Source organism: Oculina patagonica, chromosome 9 (assembly GCF_052425735.1).
Source record: "Oculina patagonica isolate OP01 chromosome 9, crgOcupat, whole genome shotgun sequence".
In the NCBI taxonomy this organism is placed as follows: Eukaryota; Metazoa; Cnidaria; class Anthozoa; order Scleractinia; family Oculinidae; genus Oculina; species Oculina patagonica.
This window is the reverse complement of record NC_135766.1, coordinates 6555844-6577909: the sequence shown is the minus strand read 5'-3', so window position 1 is coordinate 6577909 and position 22066 is coordinate 6555844. Positions and strand designations below refer to the sequence as shown.

At 38.4% G+C, this 22066-nt stretch overlaps 4 protein-coding genes across 5 annotated transcripts; 1 reads left to right on the top strand and 3 right to left on the bottom strand.

Annotated features, from left to right (window-relative positions):
- The first annotated feature begins 398 nt into the window (after positions 1-398).
- On the top strand, positions 399-9712 carry LOC144665601 (programmed cell death protein 6-like). The gene is made up of 4 exons (XM_078526856.1): positions 399-529; positions 4883-5122; positions 6283-6484; positions 8331-9712. Exons 1-4 carry the CDS (start codon positions 469-471, stop codon positions 8497-8499), a joined length of 672 nt encoding a protein of 223 aa, XP_078382982.1. The 5' UTR covers positions 399-468; the 3' UTR covers positions 8500-9712.
- A 696-nt stretch (positions 9713-10408) lies between these two features.
- LOC144666779 (uncharacterized) lies at positions 10409-11935 on the bottom strand. 2 transcript variants are annotated; one of them, XM_078528170.1, is made up of 2 exons: positions 11207-11935; positions 10409-10638 (listed from the first exon to the last, which is right to left on the bottom strand). In XM_078528170.1, exons 1-2 carry the CDS (start codon positions 11870-11872, stop codon positions 10564-10566), a joined length of 741 nt encoding a protein of 246 aa, XP_078384296.1. In that variant the 5' UTR covers positions 11873-11935; the 3' UTR covers positions 10409-10563. The 2 variants fall into 2 exon arrangements, with proteins under 2 accessions (XP_078384296.1, XP_078384297.1); XM_078528171.1 differs by having other exon boundaries at positions 10409-10635.
- On the bottom strand, positions 11900-14205 carry LOC144664911 (uncharacterized; the record flags this gene model as incomplete). Its single annotated transcript, XM_078526113.1, has 1 exon — positions 11900-14205. A coding segment is annotated over exon 1 (2154 nt), but the record flags the coding sequence as incomplete, so codon positions are not given.
- Positions 14078-21371, bottom strand: LOC144666760 (uncharacterized). The gene is made up of 4 exons (XM_078528146.1): positions 20933-21371; positions 19628-19800; positions 19297-19430; positions 14078-16887 (listed from the first exon to the last, which is right to left on the bottom strand). Exons 1-4 carry the CDS (start codon positions 21180-21182, stop codon positions 14091-14093), a joined length of 3354 nt encoding a protein of 1117 aa, XP_078384272.1. The 5' UTR covers positions 21183-21371; the 3' UTR covers positions 14078-14090.
- Positions 21372-22066: the final 695 nt, after the last annotated feature.

Genomic DNA, 22066 nt, shown 5'->3' with positions numbered 1-22066 from the left:
GATCGATGAACGCGCGGTGAGAACGGCGAGAGAACTGGACGCCAGCGCAAAACGGAAGAAGCAAGGGGGTGGGCGCTTCCCGCCCCCTCCCTCCGCGCGCTCGCTTCCTTTTGCTTTTTTGCGTTGAAAAATCGAGAGGCTGTGGACAGTATACATATTACCAAAGATGTACTACAGTAGACTTCTAGCTTATGAACTTCTGGTTTTATTTATTCATGGAATAATCATCCATAAAGACAGCCAGATACGTTTGGAATTTTTGTTGGGCTACTATTATAAAATGCCCTTTCTGGTAATTGTTTGAGTGCATCCCGTGCTTTTTTGTTACCATTTAGCTCGACATTTAGCTCCATTTCGGTCTGTCTTTACGATTTTGGTTGTTTTCGCGCGTTCTTCCCCCCAAGCCTCACTTTGGTGTCTCAATTTGGATCCAATCTCCCGCACCCAAGTCCAAACACTACAAACAAGATGGCGGGTCAATATCCAGGTTACGGTGGACCACCTGGCTCACATCCATACGGCGGACAAGGTAAGAACAACTTTACTGCTTGATTGTGCAGGAGATAAGTTTTAAATTTATTTAAAAATAGCTGTTTACAAAGGTTCCTAGAAAAGACTCAATCGAAACTAAGACTATAACGTTCAAAACCTGGTTCGTATTAAAACCCAAATGAACTGAAGCTAAATAGTGCGCATTGTATGTACACTATACGTCAGCTTGTAATGCTGCTATTAAAAAAGCATGAAAAATACTCAACAATCACAGCAAGTGTATTCTGTACTAAAAAGAAGGAACTTGATGTAAAACATTATAGAATAAAATAAAACTTAAATAGGAAAAAAATTATAACACAAGCACTTGGCAAATATAGCATTAACGATCACACTCATTCACATTCATGTGTTCAAAGGGGAGCCTCCATGGCCAATGAAGTGAACTCAGATCTCAAATCAGCCTGTCAGCAGGGTTTAAAAAAGGCTGTTGGCACGTCTTTAACCACACTTGCCGGCGACTTTTTACTAAAAAATATACAACTGAAATCAACGTTGCAGCACTCAAAATTGCAACTCACTCACACTCACATTTCATCGGCTTAACTGCAGAATACCTTGCTACACTGAAGCTATACCGGCTAAAACGGTGGCTATGCGACTATGAATATACCTTGTTCTTTAATCAGTGAGCCATGTAGCCGCGTATCCATGAAGCCATGAAGCTGCTGTTTCTGTGGTACTGCTGCCTAGTGGCAAGGTATCCTGCAGTTACTCATTTTTATCCTTGGTGACTGTTAAGGTGACTCGATCGGATTTTTGAGTGACAATACCTTTCAACTTTGAGCAACTTGTATACCACGGTAAACAATACGACTGAAAATCGATCAATACAGCTGTACTAAAGAAAGATGAAAGTTTTAAATGAGATAAGTTTCGTATTAACGTTTCGAAATTGGAGTAACCCTAGCAACATAATGACGTCAAAACCCATTTTTCACGAGACCGATTTTCTTGTAATAGAGGGATAATTTTGAAAAAAGGCTTCTAGATCTTAGACTTGACATAGTTTTCTCAAGGTCTGCGAAATTTGAAGAATTTCTATGAGAGCATTTTTGAGAAAATTTTGGATGAAGTTTTTAGGTGCTAAAATACAACAAAAACAAAGCAGTCTTAAAACATTATTGAGAAAACGTTCACTAGGCCCGATCAAGTAACATTTTGGCCTTAAGTGAATCTTGAACTAGCGATCCGATGTAGAGTAAAAACAGTGCAATGTTTACCTGAGTTAAGGTCGCGCAGGACCCTTGCTCATTAATAAATGCATTAGCCAAATTTCTTGACGAAGTGCTATCTTGTAAAGCTTTAATTCGCTACATTTTGAAAATCGATTCCTCTAAAATTTATCAAGGATATTAAGGGATGATGGAATTACATCATGATTGTCCTTTTACTGAGAGATGACCGTTTGCTGTAATGTTACAGGCTCTTAAAAGTTTACGTGCAGATATTGCGATTTTGTGTCCAAGTTTTCGGCTACAGTAGCGCACCGAATTAGAAGATGATATAAACTAGTGATGAATCATAACCTCTTTTGTGTTATGACAAGAACAAAATTTTAGATTTCAAAAACTGCTAGAAGTTATCTGCTTCTAAGAGAGTAAAAATGTGAAAACTAAACTTTGAAACGTGCTATCTTCAACTTGAGAACGAAATTTCAAAATTCGCTCTTGTCATAACACAATAGAGTGCACCAAGTTCATGTTCCTCGCGAATCAACTCCTGAAATTCTATATCGGCGGAGAAAACTTGGACACAAAATTGCAGGATTTTCCGCTTCCGAAGACCTTCCGAGTCAATGTTTACAACCGTCTTGTGCTATAGTTCGCAGCTGTGAATCTAATTATGATAATTCGCTTTGTTTCAGCGCACGGTACACAAAGCTGAGAACAATACCGTCTAATAACTCGTACAAAGAACTTTAAGAAAAACATTCGATCTCATGAATATTTCGTTTGTTGTTGGCTTCAGTCGTCGCAGTTCGTGCATACTCTTTAAATAAATACATACATAATGATTTCAAGGGTCCTGCGCGACCTTAAGGCTTTAAATTAACTGCCTTTGAAAATCGGACATTTCATTATATACTTATTCTTCTTTTTGACTGCCAAGCTTAAAAAAATTCTATCGAGCGCATTTTATGTTGCGATCATTGTAGTAAGCGAAGGCCCTTTTTTCGATAAAAGAGTGAAATAACACTTCATACCAGTTCATATTCAGGCCGATGTTTCAAGAAATCAAATGAAACGATTCCTCTGAGATTTTCTCCCAAGGTAAATAGATAGTACAAGATTCACTTAAGGCCAAAATGTTACTTGATCGGGCCTTGTGAACGTTTTTTTAAGACTGCTTTGTTTTTGTTGTATTTTAGCACCTGAAAACTTCATCCAAAATTTTCCCGAAAACGCTCTTTAAAACATTCTTCAAATTTTGCAGACCTTGAGAAAACTATGTCAAGTCTAAGATCTAGAAGCCTTTTTTCAAAATTATCCCTCTATTACAAGAAAATCGGTCTCGTGTAAAATGGGTGGTGACATCATTATGTTGCTATGGTTACTCCGATTCGATAAAACTTATCTCATTCGAAACTTTCATCTTTCTTTAGTACGGCTGTACTGATCGATTTTCGGTCGGATTGTTTACGGTGACATACAAGTTGCTCAAAGTTGAAAGGTATCGCCACTCAAAAATCCGATCGAGCCACCTTAAGATGAATTACGCCCATTTTCTAAGGTATTGTGTCCTTTCAGAAAATTATATTGGAAGATCTTTGCTTCTAAAACATCTTAAATAAGGAAAGACGTCATGATGCTCCAATCCATCCTTTGCTTTGCCATAAATTATTGCCTTGAACATTGGGTATGTCATGTATGCATATGGATTGTGTCTCTTGAAATGAATGGCTATCAAGGATCCTTTATATTTTTGGCACAAAGCCTTGTTTGACAGCCAGAAAAAAAACAAGCCTTGACAAAAAAGGTTACAAATTGTGTGATTTTATTTTGAACCCTGCTGTCAGTCTGGGTGACTGGAGCTTGATGGGTATTCACAACATCCTTTCCCAACACCTGTGTTTTGTGCTGCAATGAGCAATTACATTGCAGTATTCATTTAGAAAATTCTGTCTGATAGCCTCAGGGCTTGTTTAATTAGTAGATAAAGGCCTTTTGACAATGGCTCCAACTTGCCTAAAGGGGAACCTGAAATTTTTAACATGTACCTCTCAGGAAACTCATACATACACTATACCCTTTGTTGTAATTTACACCGCTTCTTATTAAACCGTGAACACTTAAAATATGTCTGGAATGTTCTTTGTCTTTTAACCAATCACATGTGAGAACTTCAGACCGCAGAAACCACATGGGTTTCCATCGGTCACGGAATCTGTTTCGCTCCAATTTACAAGTAAACACTAATTGTAATTCCTTCCTTTTTGAGAACATTCACGGCTCCACTGAAGAATAGGTTTGAGTGATTTTTTTTATAGAAAAAATTGAAAAACCGATGCGCCCGACGCTACGATTTGCCCCAGTTGCCGCCAATTTTCAAAAATTGTAACGAATTCGTATCTGCAGTTACCGTTCGCCTGATGGCATGTTACAATTTGTACTGAGATAAGCTTGCATTTTCCGGTTTTTATCTCACCCCAACTATTGTAGCAGACCTAAACACTGATAGAAGGAAGGTTTGTTTCTTCGATAACAGCGAAACGATAGCGGGAAGGAAAAGCGAAAATCAAACGATTGAGCGATTGAGGTGTTTACTTTGCACCAATCACGCCAACATTTTGAATAGTTTTCGTCTGGAGCCTTTGCAGTTTGCAGTCTTACGATCACGGAACCTCTAATTGCCTAAGGGTTGAAATCGTTTGCCGAAATAAATCGAATCCCTTGTTCTACCGAAAGGATTTACAATCAGTAACGAAAACTCCACAATTTTGTATTTTATATTCGGTTTATCGTGTTTACATCTTATGTCTAGACATGTCTACAACATACTGCATGCACTGAACCATGTCGTATATCGTCGCTAGAGAAACCGTCCTTTTTTTCTTTCAAAAATCCCTGAAACCATGTTCTGGATGTGGCCCTCGATACGAAAGAATAGCAGTTCTTTAAATTCTTAAAAAAGACAGAGCGTGTATCCTGAAACAAAATAAGAACTAAAGTTGCTCCGTGACCGATGGAAACCCATTTACTGTTTGTGGTTTCTGCGGTCTGAAGTTCTCGCATCTGATTGGCTAAACACAAACATTCTAGACATATTTTTTAGTGTTCACGCTTTTATAAGAAGGAGTGTAATGTTAATGAGATGTTTGGTTTTGTAGGCTATGGAGCTAGTCCTGGCTACCCCCCTCAGATGGGTTATCCACCTCCTGGTGGGGGATACCCAGGGGGTTATGGAGGACCTTCAGCACCCCCTCCAGGAGCTGACCCTACCTTGTGGAATTGGTTTCTTACTGTAGATAGAGACAGGTCAGGTCAAATAACAGCTGACGAGCTTCAACAGGCACTGCTGAATGGAAACTGGTCCCAATTCAATGGCGAAACCTGCAGGCTAATGATTGGTAATGACTGTTTTATGTTTCCTTTTATCTGTTTCAGTTTTTCTTGTAATTATTTGAATTTAGTGCAATTTCCATAGGTAAACAGAAGATTTTTTATGTTTCAGAAGAAGTTTTAATATTTAATGTTTCCAAACATGAGCCTTCTGTCGGCCTACAAATTAGCAGGAGGCATAAATTAACTTGCTGCTGTCTACATTACAGTGATATTCATGAGTGCTGGGTTGATGGGAGCCCTTTGATTGTGTTACTTGGAATAGTTAGCAAAGAAATTGAATAATGTGTTATTCTTCAAGTAATTTTGTAGCTTTGTCTGTGGTGATCAGTAGACTGAATATAACTAGAAGGATTCATCCGATCTGACGTAAAGTCACTAAATTTTCGGTGGTCTCTGTCCACTTTCATCAGAGTAAAATGATGTTGGTTATACATAAGCACACACTAAATCTGTTTGAATACGCCATCCAATTTTTAATTTCTTAGCAGTGGAGTGTAAGCGCGCATTAGGGGTTTTCTTTCGTCAACCGCGTTGGAATCCACGGTTGAATGTCACGACTCTAACAACAGTCTCTTGGTGTAACTTGAGATTCCTCGTTCAAGGTTCGTGGCATTTCTTGGATGGATGTCATGCTTGGTTGATTCCACATGTTGTTTGACTGCTGACTCTCCATTACAAGCGTGGCTGCGATCATGTTTGGCTCTGCGTAAGCTCCAAGGAACGCTTACTTTCTTTGATGTAAGTGAATGCGCAGTCATTGCATCGGACCTTGTAAACGATTCCTCTTCTTTAGTGGTCTTGTGGCCGATCTTTTGGCTTCTTGAGGATCTGGCTAAGTGTTTGGCATGGTTTGACAGCCGTGCGAATGTTGAACTTCCGAAGCACACAATCAACCCTGTCCGAGGCACCGTGTACGTACGGTATGCTGGCAAAGTTCACGGGTTTTTGTTACGTACGTTCAGGTTAAGAGTTGACTGTGAATAACTTTTGTAGAAGCCTGCCTGGGTACCCATTTGCCTATTAACTAAAGGTCTTTAGCCACACGCTAAAGAAATTCCATTGAAGTTTATCGGACTTAATATTTTTTTCTATGTGCTAAAACTTTCAACATAATTATGTACATTAGCCCAGCATTTAATTGACGGTTATTGAATCTTTTTTTCAGGTATTTTTGACCGAGATCAGTCTGGCACTATCAATTTTCAAGAGTTTCAACAACTTTGGCAATATATTCAGCAATGGAAAGGTGCCTTTGATAGATACGACTCTGACAGATCAGGAGCTATAGAGGGACATGAACTACATCAAGCATTTTCTCAGATGGGTTTCAATGTGTCCGCTAATTTTGTTGGCTTAGTGGTTACAAGGTACACTTATCCATAATTAAAAACTGTTTTGTTAAATATCTTTGCCAGCACTCTAAATATACTTGGATAATACATCATTTATGTATATTTTTTTAATTTTATTATGGTTTATTTTTTATTTTTAATCCAGGACAGTTAAATTAATTTTTCTTCATAGGATTTTTTAGCACCATTTTACATCGGCAATGCCATCAAACTAGGGCTGATGTACTTCACCCAAGGTCCTAAGATTTTTCAAAGTTGCTACAACTGAAATGTACATAGTTTTGCAAGACTGGTCCATCATCTTGCAAAACACTGTATAGCCACAGCTTATCTAGCTGTAAAGTGCATTCCGTTGACAATGTGTTGAATAATTAGACATTTATTCTGCCCAATCTTGAGGTTAATTCTCAGATTTCAGCCAACTTGACCTAAGGCATTGTCGACTAAATATGAGACGATATAATTATATTAACATTTAGTGACTTTAAAGTTCAGATCTGATGAATCCTAATTACAACCAGTTGACTACCAATCGCCACAGACAAAGTGTATACTAATTATATTCCTTAAGACAATTGTTAATTATTGTGAAAATCAGTGTGGCAAAGCTGCAAATAAAATGCGAATAAAATCCATTCTGTCACAACTTTTTCTGAGTATTGGCACTTTAAAGTTAGTATTGCCAATGAAATATCATATGAAACCTTCCAAAAATTATTGAACATGGCACTAGTTCTTCTGAAAGTTAATGAAAACCATCCAAAGGCTTCCGAAGACCACTTCAGGTCTTCTAAACATCACTAAAGCTTACACAAAAGCTTAAACTGATGAAAATGATTGTCCAAGCTGTTCTAAAGATTACTAAAGTTTGACCGAAGGCTTTCAAAGAACCCAGGATCATCAAAAAATATCAAAACGTTTTTAATTCTTTTTTTACTAAGGAGCATTATAGAGTCATTACATCAGCTCGTCATCAACATTTTACGTCAAACTACCGTATTTATTTCATTAAACGTCTCCCTTGAATAAACGCCACATCTTGATGCGGCGTTTATTCCTATAATAGAGTCAAAAAGCAAATCCAGTAATAATCTAGTTTTAGCAAGCCTCAAAAATATTTTCCTTGATTGTAACAATGTTTAAGATATTGAAAATGACTTTTCAGACAAGCACTAAAACATTATTCTGTTTTTAAAATTCAAATGTTCAGTACCATACTACAGTAAAAACCCGCGTATAAGAACACCTATTTTGGCGGTTCAGGCTGATTTGGTTCTTATATAAAGGGTTATAATCTGCAAAATCAGCCTGTAAGTGTTCTTAAGTGTTCGTAAAAAAAGTTTCTTAAAATAAGGAACATACTAGGCTACCAATAGATGAAATCAATATATATGCACACAATTGTATTTTAATTTTAATAAAATTGATAAATCAAGGCAATACTGTACTGTAATTGGGGTGGAACTATTATCTGTGCAATGAAAAGTAGTGTTGATCTTCGATATTTTTCCATATTAGAACAACTTTCATTTTTCAGGCTGAATGTGTTATATAAATGGTACTTTATTTCCTAAAATCAGGCCTGGGTGTTCTTAATCCACTTGTTCTTATACGCGGGTTTTTACTGTATTGTAAGCAAGAAATAAATTGAATTTTAAATAAACGCTGCCCTCGAATAAACTCAAATCACGAAAAATTTAATAAATGCTGAAAAATGTCTATGACTTGAACACTTTCTTATGCTGACATGTTTTATAAACAAATGTGTAATAAACAAATTATGGCATGTTAATGTAATTATCATTATTTTATTTTCCTTCGTATATCTTAAGGAGTGTAATTTGTTTATTGCATCCATTAGGTTTGACAGGCTTGCCCGCCGAAGCTTGAAGTTGGACAGTTTTATTCAGTGCTGTGTAATGTTACGAGGATTGACTGATGCGTTCAGAGCAAGAGACACAACCCAGAATGGCAACATTACCATTAACTATGAAGATTTCATGTGCATGGTGCTTTTAAACAAGCCTTAAACAATTCACTGGTTAAAGGCAGAATTGTAATCTATGAAATCTGTAACCCATTTTTGTATGTTCAATTTGACTCAAGTCCAGTGTTAATCGATTTAATGTTAGTAGTAATCAATAGTAATTGAATAGCTTGATGTGATTATTATACTATGTATTAGTTAGCTTATGATTAGGTTTCTTATTTTTGATTTTCATCGATAAAGTACGTCTGACTCGAGTCATTTAAATGACGAAGCGTACATTCAACAGGCCCGTAGGCTGGAGGAGGAGGGGGGGGGGGTACAATTTTTTCAACATTGCAGTTTTGACTCGTATTTTTAAAATGTGCAATAAAACTATTCAGGCTGGAGCACTTTCATGTTGAAGTGGAAAGCTATTTTTAACGTACCATGTATCACAACTACCATTTCACGATGAGATCAAGGCTCACCTCGCAGAGTGAAAACTCGGGAGCCTTCTGGTCTAACCAATGACAAGTAGTAAGTAGCATTTATTTATACACGATAATAATTTACAGCAGAGCTGATGTGGTCGTGTTATGTTATGTTAACGTTGTAAACACACAGTGGTATGTGCCGTGAAAGACAAGTTTGTTTATTTAGGAATGGGTCAAAATAAGTGCAATTCTCTGTTGTGAAGTGTCTGTTAGAAGTCAGGTAGGTGCCATCGTCCATCGAAATACAAATAAAACACCAAAAAGTGAATGAGAAGTCATTTTTCGAGTGTTTTTATCCTAAAAACCTCACCGAGGAAGCAAACCCTCGGATTCTCGAAAAGCGGGCATTGTGGGCCTGTTGACCAGGAATACAACTCTTAAAAAAGCTGGCTTTGTAACGCCCCTGATAGCATTTCGTGTGCCGCTAGTAACATGCATAGAGACAAAATTAATAACCAAATGTTCGATCTACAGCTGGTCCGTTTTAAGAGAAAACGAACCTTCCCGTGCAAAAACCAGCCTACGGGCCTGACGTGAGAGCAGGAAGACTTTGTTTGTTTGTTGTGCTTTATCTTCACTTTTTTGCACAAGTAACTAATGACAGCCATGTTTTGAAACAAGGGTCGAGACATTTTTGGACATTTCCCCTTCTTTTTGAGAAGCAGCCAATCACCGTTGTGATTCGAGATAGAATATGAGGCAGTTTTCGACCTTTTTTCATTTGTAACAAAATATTTACGACTTGAATTACCGAAATTACAATTCCGGTTTCTGGTTGAACTATTTCTATCTTTGTAGAAGTGGAAATCGATCCTACGAAAGAGTTGACTAGGCACTAGTGCTTTGGTTAGTAAAATGTCATCCCGGAATGTAAAAATCTCGTTCGGAGAACAAAACCCTCTTCCCTAAACTTTTTGTCGCTTTTATATTTCAACTAACTTTTCAAACAGATCGAACCTTGTAGCTTCCACAAATATCCTTTCAAAATGCCTTATAACTATGACTGCAGGGAGACTGGAGGTGATACGGGAGGGGAGAGTGTTACTCAAAAAAAGTTTCATACGTGGTACACCTCTCATACCTACAATAGATGTACTTCATCTATTTTAAAATTGTCACATTAGTAACGCCCTAAAATACTGCGATGTATCGGCTGTATGATGCACCTGTTTGATATATGAGAAGCCATTGTAAATACTACAAAGTTCCAAAGTAATGACCCTTGTTAATTTCGGATTTCGTGGCAGCCCTTATCCATTGCTACTTTGGGAGGTCGTCACTTTCGAAACTTTCTGGTCCCCTACCTTTTACTATTCTTTAACTCGTGAAATCTCTTCCATTTAGATACCTGCAGCCTGAAAAAGGTACCTCTTCCGGGCTTAACGTATAGTCCCCGCATACCCCTCCTCGAGGAGAGACGACGGGCTCCAGGGATAAGAATGAGGCCGGTTTAAAGCAAGGCGAAAAACAGTGTTTCATTCAAGTGAAGTTTATTTGCTTTAAAAAAATACATAAAAGGCTTCTTGTTACCTAGATAATTTGCTCTCTACAGTTCTCGGAAAAGGAAAGCTTAAAAAATATACACAAACACATAAACAAAAAACATAATTATAAAAAGTGATCTTCTGCTATCAACTGTTCTCAGGATAAACAGCTATGTTGTTCAGTCCAGTGTTGGTGTGACAATCTTCTGGACATTGTGACTGTTGCAAAAAAATGAAAAGATTTCAGTAAAAGGCAAACAAACAACTAAGAGATTTGTTTCTAAAAAAAAACAGGGGCACCTGGGTTCAACTCCCAAATTGTATGTACGTACGCGGAAGGGAGAGTTCAGGCAATGGACTATTTAATACATCGCGTTCGCTCGCTATTTTTGCGTTCGCCCCTCACTGATTTTAGAGCAAAAGAGAGACTGCTAGCAGTCTAACTAAAAAAAAAACAAAGAGAAGGTATGATTCTTCATAGTTAATGAGCGAAAAATCCCAACCCGAATGTCTGACAACTTGGAAGAATCTTCGTTCTATTCGTTATTTCCGTGCGATTTTCATTTACCAACTGTTAGGGCTTTTATATAGTTTTTATGTGCTGTTACTCTCTCCTATTCGCTCCGTCGCTGTAGAAGTTAATTATTTGTACTTATCACTAACAAAACAAGAGTGAAAAAGGCCCGACTTCGTCTCTTCGAAAATCATTTGCTTATTTATGGGGTAAATAAGGGTAGCATGCCGTGTGTTTTCACCAATATAACGGTATGTAATACAATAATAAACCAACCTTGGAGCTGACATCAGATGCTATGTTCTGTGATGCTTTAAGCCTTCTTATCTCAGCTCTTTTCATCCGCACGTGATCTAAAGCATTCTTTAATTTCTGTGAAGACAATTGTTTTTGCTCAGCGGCCTCTTTTTGTAACTCGTTCACAAGATCCCTGAGTTCTTTGTTGTCTTTGAACAATTTAGCGTTTTCTTCCCTTTTGCTTTCCAATTCCACTTGCATAACATTCATATCAGCCATCATTTGCTGGATTCTGTCAGTCATGGCGACTGCGATCTGTTCTCCAGCTAGCTTAGCCATCACCACGTCAAGGTTTTCGTTCTTTTCTATTCCCAGGTCCTCTTGTTTACATTCCTTATCAGAATTGTCCATTGTTTCTGTCTTGGTCCGCTTTATCTCGTTTTTGACATATCTTGCATTCTCTTCAAAAATCGTTTTCTCTTGTGCCAAGATGAATTCCCTCTCGGTTGAATTCTGTTTGTAAATTGTAAACCTTTCCTCCAACTGACGTAAACGTGCTTTTAAGCCATCAATCTCTTCCTCTTTCACTTGAACATTGAGATTTGCTTTTGTGAGTTCCTTATCCTTCACACATAGTAAAACACTCTGACCCTCTAAATCGTGCTTAAGTCTGGCTACAACGGCTTCCAAATACCTAGTCTTCATCTGACAGACTTGAAATGACTTGCACGTTTCAATCTTAGCGTTGTCCAATGTTTTATCTAGACGTATTGTCATATCAGCGTTAACCTCGTGTGCTTTCGCTCTGAGACCACGTTTTAGCAGATCGATTGTCTGTTCTTTTTCGTCTAGTTGATGCCGAAGCTTTCCCATCTCCCAGCTTCCTTTCCTCAAATCTGAATCCTTTGTGAAAGCCAACCTTTTCATCTCTTTAATTTCACAATCTTGTTGAGTGAGATGAGTTCTCAGTTCCATCAATTCATTTTGCAGTGAGTTTCTGTCTTCTTCTAACATGTTACAACTTTTCTTGAATTCTTTCAGTTCCGTCTCTTTTCTCTGAAGATCACTTTTTATTTGCTGCAGCTCATTGACTTTTTCTTCTAGTGAAGTATTGCTCAGATGTAAATCCTGCTTCAACTCGCTAATCGAAGATTCCAAATTTTTAGTTTCCATGTCTTTCCCCTTAAGTTCACTTTTTATTTGTTGTAGTCTATTCTCTTTTTCTTCTAGGAAAGTATTACTCAGTTGTAAATCCTGCTTTAACTCGCTGATGGAAGATTCTAAATCTTTAATTTCCATGTCTTTCTCCTTAAGTTCACTTTGAAGTTGCAGCAGTCCATTCCCTTTTTCTACTAGTGAAGTATTGCTCAGATGTAAACCCTGCTTTAACTCGCTGATGGAAGATTCCAAATCTTTAATTTCCATATCTTTCTCCTTATGTTCACTTTTCAGTTGTTGCAGTTCATTCTCTTTTTCTATCACTGAAGTATTACTGATCTCTAAATCCTGCTTCAACTCGCTGATGGAAGATTCTAAATCTTTAATTTCCAAATCTTTCTCCTTATGCTCACTTTTCAGTTGTTGCAGTTCGTTCTCTTTTTCTATCACTGAAGTATTACTGAGACGTATATCCGACTTCAACGCGCCGATGGAAGATTTCAAATCTTTATTTTCCATATCTTTCTCCTTATGTTCACTTTTCAGTTGTTGCAGTTCATTCTCTTTTTCTATCACTGAAGTATTACTGATCTCTAAATCCTGCTTCAACTCGCTGATGGAAGATTTCAAATCTTTATTTTCCATGTCTTTGCCCTTAAGTTCACTTTGCAGTTGCTGCAGTTCATTTTCTTTTTCTGACAGTGACGTATTGCTCAGATGTAAATCCGCCTTCAACTCGCTGTTGTTAGATTCTAAATCTTTAATTTCCATGTCCTTCCCCTCAAGTTCACTTTGCAGTTGCTGCAGTTCATTCTCTTTTTCTTTCAGTGATGTATTACTCAGATATAAATCCTGCTTCAACTCGCTGATTGAAGATTTCAAATCCTTATTTTCCATGTCTTTCTCCTTAAGTTCACTTTTTAGTTGTTGCATTTTATCTTCTTTATCTTTCAGTAAAGTATTACTCAGCTCAAAATCACCCTTCAAGTGAACAATAGCAGATTCCAGATCTTTGATTTTCTTCTCTTTTTCTTCGAGCAACTTAAGCTGATTTTGTTGGCTATCCGCTTCATTTAGATCGTTAAGGCGGTCATCTGGAATTTCTTTCTCTGATGTCCTTTTCTTATATTTGGAAGCTTTCAATACTGTTTTCTTTTGTAGAAGCTTCACACCTCGTTCCACCTTGTTCGTTAATTCATTTATCGCCATACCAATCTCAAAGTCTTTACTTCTTGTTGACTTACACAGCACCTCTGCGTACCTCTCCATATACTCTAAAGCCACACACTTTTCTTTTAATACTCCCTTTGTCTCCCCCAATTCTCTTTGCATTTCTTTCATATACTGCCGGGATGTATTGAGAAGGTCGTCTGCCTCGATAAGAGAAGCCCTTGAATTTGCTAATTCAGTCTCTTTCAGAGCCAGTGTGTCCTTTACACCTTCTAATTGTTCACCAATTTCCCTTAATTGCCCATGTAGATTTTCTGCATTTTTGTCGCTATTAGAAAGCAATCTTTGAATTTTGTTGACCTCGCCCTCTTTATCCATTAACTGCCGATGTAACTCCTCAGCTGTATGATCTTTCTCATTTAGTTTTTTCTCATTACTTTCCAAGTGAAGTTTAGTTTCCTGTAAAAGTTTGTGTAACTCTTGAAACTTGTTCTCCAGCTCTTGGCAGTTTTGGCAGTTTTCCTTTCCAATTGTCATTCTCTCGTTTACGGTAATCATAGTCTTTTCTAAGAGCTTCCTCAATTCTTTGATCTCATTATCTTGACCCTCTTCTTTTTTTAGGCCGATTGGCTTTATTTCCTGCGCACCGTTTTGATAACATTCCCAACTGCTCCTGGATGTCACTCCGTATTTGACGTTTGAAGTCCTGCTCTAACTCTTTAATCAGTTCCTTTATAACAAGCTGCAAAGATTGGGTCAATGACTTGACATTTTCATTGTTGCAGGCTAGCAGTTTCTTTATTCTCTTGAACTGCAATTTGCTTTTTCTTTTGACTTGTCTCTGGGAATGCACGCTTTCGTTGTGAAGCTGGCTTAGCTCATCTTGGACACCTTTGAGTTGTTTCTCAAATTGCTCAAACGCAGTATGGAAGTACTCTTCTGCGGGACAAGTTACTTTCGTTTTGGAGTTACCTTCTGCGTCGGAAGGGTGTGCCAGCTCTTGAAGCATTACTGAGTTTTTCTTCTCCAATTTACCTATCTGTTTTTCAACATGGCTCTTCTGTTCCTTCTGTTGGGCAAACTCTTCATCATCATAGCTGATAGGCGAGGCCTTGGCAATCGATTGAAAGTCCATTTTGAGTCTCTCCTTGTCCAGTTTACTCAATATCAATGATCCTTTCAAATGTTCTACTTCTTCCCGAAGGTAGGCATAGTCGATTATGTTGTTCTTGCTCCTTTTTTCCATTTTAATATTTTCCAGTTCATTCTCCATATCTTTCAGTTGCTTCGCGAGCTCTAATTTACCCGCTTCACTTTGTTCTAACGATCTCGTCACGAAACTAAGATCTTCTTCCAACTTCTCTTTGTCGGTGCACATCTGATCCAAAGCCGCATAAATTTCTTCCAAATTCAGACTTTTCCATCGCACATCATCCTTCAAATTTGACAACTCTCTTTCCCTATATTCCTCTTTAGAGTGTTTTCTGTCCAATTCCCCCAAAATATCATTTTTCTCAGACAGCGCCCTTTTCAGCTCATCCTCCAAATTGTCGTTTTGTTCTAGAAGTTTCTCATTTTCAATATTAACCGATTCAATAATGCATTCTATGGTCCGTTTTTGTTGATCCCCTTCCTCTAACTGAATTTTAAGCTCCTCATTGCACTCTTTTAATGACTTGATCTCCTCATTCCGTTTGTCCAACGATTCAAAGTATTCTCGTTTCATCTGTGCAAACTCGCGTTCAAGAGAAGTGTTGTGCTGTATCGAATCTTCTAAAACATGTACCAAGGCAGTTTTGAAATCGTCACTCATCTCCGTAACAGACAACATGATAATCCTGAACTCTTCAAGCAAACTCTGTCGACTCTGACCGGTAGTCCTCTTCAGTAACGGTATCTCGTAATCTGATTTCTTTTCTCCACCGAGCGCTTTGCGTATATCACTTATCTTTGCATGCAAATTCTTGAGATGTTCAAGTTCCGTAGCAAAAGCCTTTATTTCCGCCTCTTCAACACTTGTTGTGTTGCCCACAAACTGATCTTCTCTATCATATTCATCTTCCATCTTGTGGTTTGATGGCTCGCGCCTGAAGCTCGTTGTTTCTTCCTCGGGTAAACTGCCTTCCGATTTATTGCCATCGCATGTTTCGATCACAGTGTCTTTAAGCAGTTTTTCTTCTGGTTCCTTATAAACTAAGCATACATCGCTCTTGAGTCTTTCATATGTGTCCACAATTCTGGTCTGCACTTTTTGACGACAGTCGTTATCCTTCAAACAAAACTGTTCGGTATTTGTACTGAATATTTCCTCACGGCATTCATACGTGTTTTCTGTCGCTGTTGTTTCCACTTCAGGATTGATTTTCGGACCAAACTCTGCACCGCTACCGTTCGCTGGACTTTCAGCTTTGTATTGATGACCACTGACACTCTTACTGTGCTCTTGACTCTTTGAGATTTCCAACGTGCTGAGTCGAACCTCGTTGTTTTCAACGCTGCTTGTTTCTTCAGAACAATAATTTTCTTCCTCTCGTTCGCAGACCGGCGTCATTCCAGGACCTAGATCAAAAATATTGTCTTCCGGTTCTTCTTTAATATCCTCCTCAATATCATCAAGCAGATTCTCCAAATCATCAACGAACTCTTGTGAGTAAGGATCCAAGTTCACGTTTTTTAGAGGCGTGTCGCTTTGATCTTCATCTGGTGATTTATCATCCGTGACGTCAAAGAATGGTTCATCAAATTCTCGTGAGCTAAATGGTACCTCAAACACTTCAGGCTCACTAACAAAATGAACCCTTTTCTTTCTAGGTCCGTTGCCTCTGTCCGTGCTAGGATCTACTTCTTGCATGCAGTTGAAGTCTTCCCCCTTCATCTTAGCATCAGACTGGTACGCAGTCCCTTTGTTATTGTTCACCGGGGGAGATTGTTCTGCTGGCTGTAACAAGCCAAAGATTGCTTCATCCATCCGGTTGAGCTCGTCAACATCAATAACTTTCTTTTCATTGTGTTTATCATCGAATTCCTGATGATGAAGTTCTTCATCTTCGAGAATTTCGTGTCCAGGCTCACTAGATGCCTCATCAAAGAATTTCCAAGCACTCTGTTTTTCCTGTAATTCGCCTTTGCAGATGCTTGCCGAAGGTTCTTCGAACGAAACTGCAGGCTGGTCTTCAATGTCGCTGACATCAGAAGCTGTATGTTCTCCTTCTTCACAGCGTTGCATATAATCATTATCCATGGTATGATTTGAATTCCCGCAGCCACTATTCCCAATGCTTGGTGGCGTCATATTGAATGTAAAGGTTGGTGTTCTTTCTTCCTCGGAAGACAATTCCTCGAAGTTTTCATCGGAGTATGAATCAGCCTCATCTTCCAACTGGCTTGAACAACTTTCATGAAACAAGGAAATAATTCAGATAAGTAAAGTATCCTATCAGACACGTTGCTGAGGGTGTCGGTAAAACGCCGACTCGGGGTCGGGGCCGGGGCCGGGGTCGGGGTCGGGGTCGGGGTCAATTTTTTTTTTTAAAAATTCACCGATTCAGAAAAAAAATTTACAAAGTTTATATTAGCGTGTGGGAAATTTCGAGTCTTAAAAAGCATTTCCTTCACAAAATAGCCGGGAATTTTGATCCTTATAAGTTCAAAAGTATAAAAGAAGAAATTTGTGGTCTAACAGGCGAAGGGTGAAATTCTCTAACAGCTTGGCGGATAGAATTTGCTGCCGACTTTTTTCTGAGCGCTATCTCCTCGCCAACATAGCATGAACTTTTTCAGGTTTAAATCAAATTGTACATGCGTCTGTGCAGCAAGAGAAAATTAATTCAGGTTTATATCGTTAAAGATGAATTCCAGTCCGTACTGCGCAATCTCGGCTGCAATGTTTATGTGAGCCTCACACGAAGGAATGTTTACAAGCAAAACTAACAATTCTGTGACAAACTTACCTTTTTCTTCATTATTAACGCCAGATATCCTTGCAGAACAAATATTAACGAGTAGAAGAACCTTGACGCTACTTCAAACCGACGTTTCAGATCATCGGGAATTCTTGAACGAAAGGAACCGTAATGGCGGACTAAAAAACTTTATGTATGCTGTCACCGAAGTGTAACGTTTCAACGAATTCAAAACGAAAACGAAAACAAACCCCGAGTCTGCGCAGTACGGACTGGAACTCAGCTTTAAAATAAAGCCGCCTTTCGTATTCAGTGAAAAAATATTTATAAGGGAGCAGAATTGTTTTGTTTAGACAGCGAAGCTCGCGTTAACATGTCTCGCAATCTTTAAGTTATTGTTTTAAATATAAGTGGAGGTATCTAGCCATTTCTCTAATTTGCGTGACCGAAATGCGGAAAGACATTTTAATTAAAGTTGACCTTTGTAAATATGCACATCGTTTTTGTAAATATGCACATCGTTTTTGCCCGCCTTTCGTCGCTCCCGCTTACTACACACACCATACAATCTTCGCTTGCTGTTCAAATTCGATCCAGTTCGCAAATGAAGCAATTCACGTCTGTGCAAAATTTAAAAAGCTGGCTGTATGTTTCGTTTGTTGAGGAATTTTCCTGACTGAAACATGTTACAACAAACTGCCCGACATGCGAGTGTCTCTGTCGAAACAAACCGCTCTACTTCTTTGAAAATACTTCTTTTAATATGAAGGGCAGCTTTAATTTTTATTACTCAAAAACATAAACAATTTAATTTACACCCGAGACAGTTCATGCCCATTAAATTCTACTACAAAAATTGAGGCTATGCTGACGAGAAAGTATTCCACCCGCTTTCAGTGTTTAATAGGTGCATAGCGGTTTGTTAAAACAAACAACACGGATAGTAATCCGCCAATCACAGCCCACCAGAATGACTTTTTGACCTTGTGGGTGAAACCAACAAGGGTATCTATCGGTTTTGATTGGCTCATTTCAAACAACACGTCGAAAGTCGAAAGACGGACGTAGAAAAAAGCGGGTGTAATTTATTCGATTACAGAGAAGTAGACAACAACATCTTACCGCTAAACTGTATGTAAAAGTTAAATTTCATCTCTCACCTGTTAGACCTTAACTGAAATTCTTCTCTTATACTTTTGAACTTATAAGGATCAAGATTTGTGGCGAATTTGTGAAGGAAATGCTTTTTTTGACTTGAAATGCCCCACACGCTAATATAAACTTTGTAATTTTTTTTCTGAATCAGTGAATTTTTTTTTTTAAATAAAAAAATTGACCCCGACCCCGACCCCGACCCCGACCCCGACCCCGACCCCGACCCCGACCCCGGCCCCGAGTCGGCGTTTTACCGACACCCCGTTGCTGATCATGTTGAGAGGTTGTGGTTATAAATTCAATTGTAATGAAAATATTAATAAAATACAATTTCAGCCAATAAGATTCAAAAAGGACATTACGTCATAATGACACCAAAGAAGTTACAGAATACTAGAATAACTAGAATTCTAAAACAAACATCAAATACAGTTTGGTCTTTATCTGACACTTTTTCTATGTTTCTAATTGTTTTATATTTCCCCCATGAATCGTAATACTGATAAATAAATAAAAATAGAAAGTTATAAGTAAAGTTACATTTAAGACCGTTTCTTTCTGGTTGCGCTGTGTTCAGGATTTGTTGATAACCGAAAAGTGTTATCACTATTGTTAGAGGCGCTACTTTTAGGGATCGATACCTGTCTTTCCTTCCTAAATTTACGCTGGAAGGATTGAAAAATAAGTAGTTGTCATGTTGACACAGCGCCCCCCTCCCCCGGCTGCCCGGTGATTTGTACTCACTCGACCGTCTCATTCAGCTCGAGAGGCATGCTGGGTTCTTGTTCAGCCTCACACTCAGACTCGCTGTACTCCTCTTCACTGCTGTCCTCCGTAACACCTCTGCAGTGGTCGACAGGGGACTTTTTAACTTTTTTCTGAAAAATAAAGTTGAATTATTTAGCAATTCAGTGTTGTTTCTAGGCAAGGTTCCAAGCTGTTCCGGTGTCGATCATGCCGACGGTCGTCGGCCGCCGAAGAGTAACCCACCGCACGCGAGAAAAAACCTCTGGTACCCAGGGTAGCTGTTAGTACGTCTAACTGAAATAATTTCATTCCAAAGTATACAACTTACTTTTCCCTCCGAAGAAGCCGCCTTCTTCAACTGAGCCTGTTTTCTTAGAACACTGGCCTTTGTGTCTCGTGGAGTCAATCTCTTATTACTCTTCGGTGGTGAAGTTTTGATCTTCTTTTTAACGTCATTTTGAGTAACAACGTCCTTTTCTTGCTCTTGCTTTAGGTTGATACCTAAAACAAAAGTGTTATATAGTTAGTATAAAGTGTCTAAAGTTAGTATATGGCACAAAGGAAGTTTGGCGACAGAGGACACTTGCTCCAAGTCGCTATGTTTTCTTTGTGTCGATAAAGACAAATAAGTAATAAGATAAGATAAGATAAGATAAAATTTTATTGAACACTCCTAAAGAGGTTATTCAGTGAACAATACATGAAGTTGAATAAAATGTAAAATTTAAAATGTGTATATAAAAAATAAAAAGAAATAGAAAGAAAAATGCAAGAAATAAGAAAAAAAATTAATTTAAAAACTCGCTGAGAAGCTTTGTCTTCAGAGTTTTCTTAAAAATTGTATGACTCTTGCATAGTTTTAAGTCTTTGTCTAAAGAGTTCCATAGCTTTACTATTCTGTAATAAAATGACTTCTGGCCAGCAGTGGTTTTGCACAGGGGAATATTCAGTTGTTGTGAATTTCTTGTGGTTCTGCTTGATATTTGTTGCCTTTTGACAAATTGCGAAGTCAGATAGGTCGGGGCACAAAAAAGCAATATAAAATAATATAAAACCGTGCAATGAGAGACCGCTGGGAATCTATTTATCTGTGTTAGCGAGCGCAGTAACTCTCACGATCAGCCTTGCGATCAGCCGCTGTTTTGATTAAAGCTCGTGCGCCCTCCGTATTCAGCGGTTTCATGCGAGTCAAACTGGCGAGTTGGAACTATGTTGTAACCATGGAAACTGGCGGTAACATTTCAAATCAAGTATGAATAGAGCTACGGTTGAAAACTATTTCAAAAGTAAGAACACTAGAAACATAAAAAATGATTGTGCTTATCTCGTTTGTGTGGATAGGGTAGATAAATCAATTGATCAATCACAGTAAATAATCAATCATTTAAACAATCAAATAAATAAATAAATAGATTTTAATAAATAAAAAATAAATAAATAAGTAAAGAAAGTAAATAAACAGTGTTGACAAAATAAACTCGCTGAAATGGAATTTTCACATTTAAATTACCACATAATTTGCGGGTGAAAATGCGATCTTTTGTACGAACAATTTTATCAGACTTGCACGCAATAATAATGATGATGATAATGATCAGTAATTATTCCAGACCTGCAATCTTCCATTCCTTACCTGAATCATTTGCATTTGGTTTTGTTTTGTTTTGATAATCTTCAGAAGAATCACTTCCACTACCTTGGCGGGAGACTGCGATGGGAATGCGTGATGACCGCTCACTGTGCCGGTTTACATGTGAAGGTTCTTCAGTACAGCTTTGTTCACTGTCGCTGCTGGAGCGAGACACTCTGATCGGTATTTTAGATTTCCGCTTCACCGTGGGAAGACAAATTCCACTGTCCCTTGCGATATTTTGCGACGCCATGCCGCGCGTCGATGCACGGCGTGCAAGCAAGCTTGACCTCGAGTTAGTTCTCTATCCTTACTGAACCACTTATTTACAAATTTCTCTTCTTTTTAACGACAAAGTTAAATAATTTTGACCTCAGTATAGCTTAACAACTCACAATATTTCGCTTTCAAAAGTCTCACTGCAAACAGCACTGACAATCGAAGCAAACGATGAGATCTGTTGCGTCATAAAAGGCTTATTTATCTAGCTCGCGCGCGCAGACGCGCGCGCATTGGCCAACGTTCAGCGCGCTCGTGTGTTTATTGGGGAAAGAGGAGTCTGGATCGAGGATGGGCGCCATCTTGAGCTCAGTCAACGTTAATTTTGCTTTCTTACATCAAAATGTCCTAGATAAAAAGAAAAGAGTTCATCGAGCTAATGGTGAGCAAGGACTGCCTCACGTGCTATCACTCCATTTTTTTCTGTTTACTCTCAATTAACAAAATTATGCATATCAATATAATTGAACAAATATTGAAAACCCTAAGATGGCTTTTTAGCACATAACTGAAATTTTTAAATCCCTTTTAGTTGGAGCCTTGGAGAGATTAATAAGACGTTAAACACGTGTGAAGCCCATATTAGATTTTTTGAAGCCCCTCCCTCACAAACCAAACCAATGTTAGACCTGGGTTAGATGGAAAACATTGTGCCGAGGTCAGGGAGGAGTGGGTGGAAACAAAGACCATTTCTCGAAAGTACATCCCAGGCGATTCTGTCTTGTACCTGTTTAAAATTGTACCATGTGATCAGTTTTGACCAATAATGACAAAGGAGGTGCCAGTGGCATTTCTTGCACAGTTTCTCCGTCTCAGTCAACTCTTAACTGTCCGCTGTAAAAAGCATACAAGACCTTT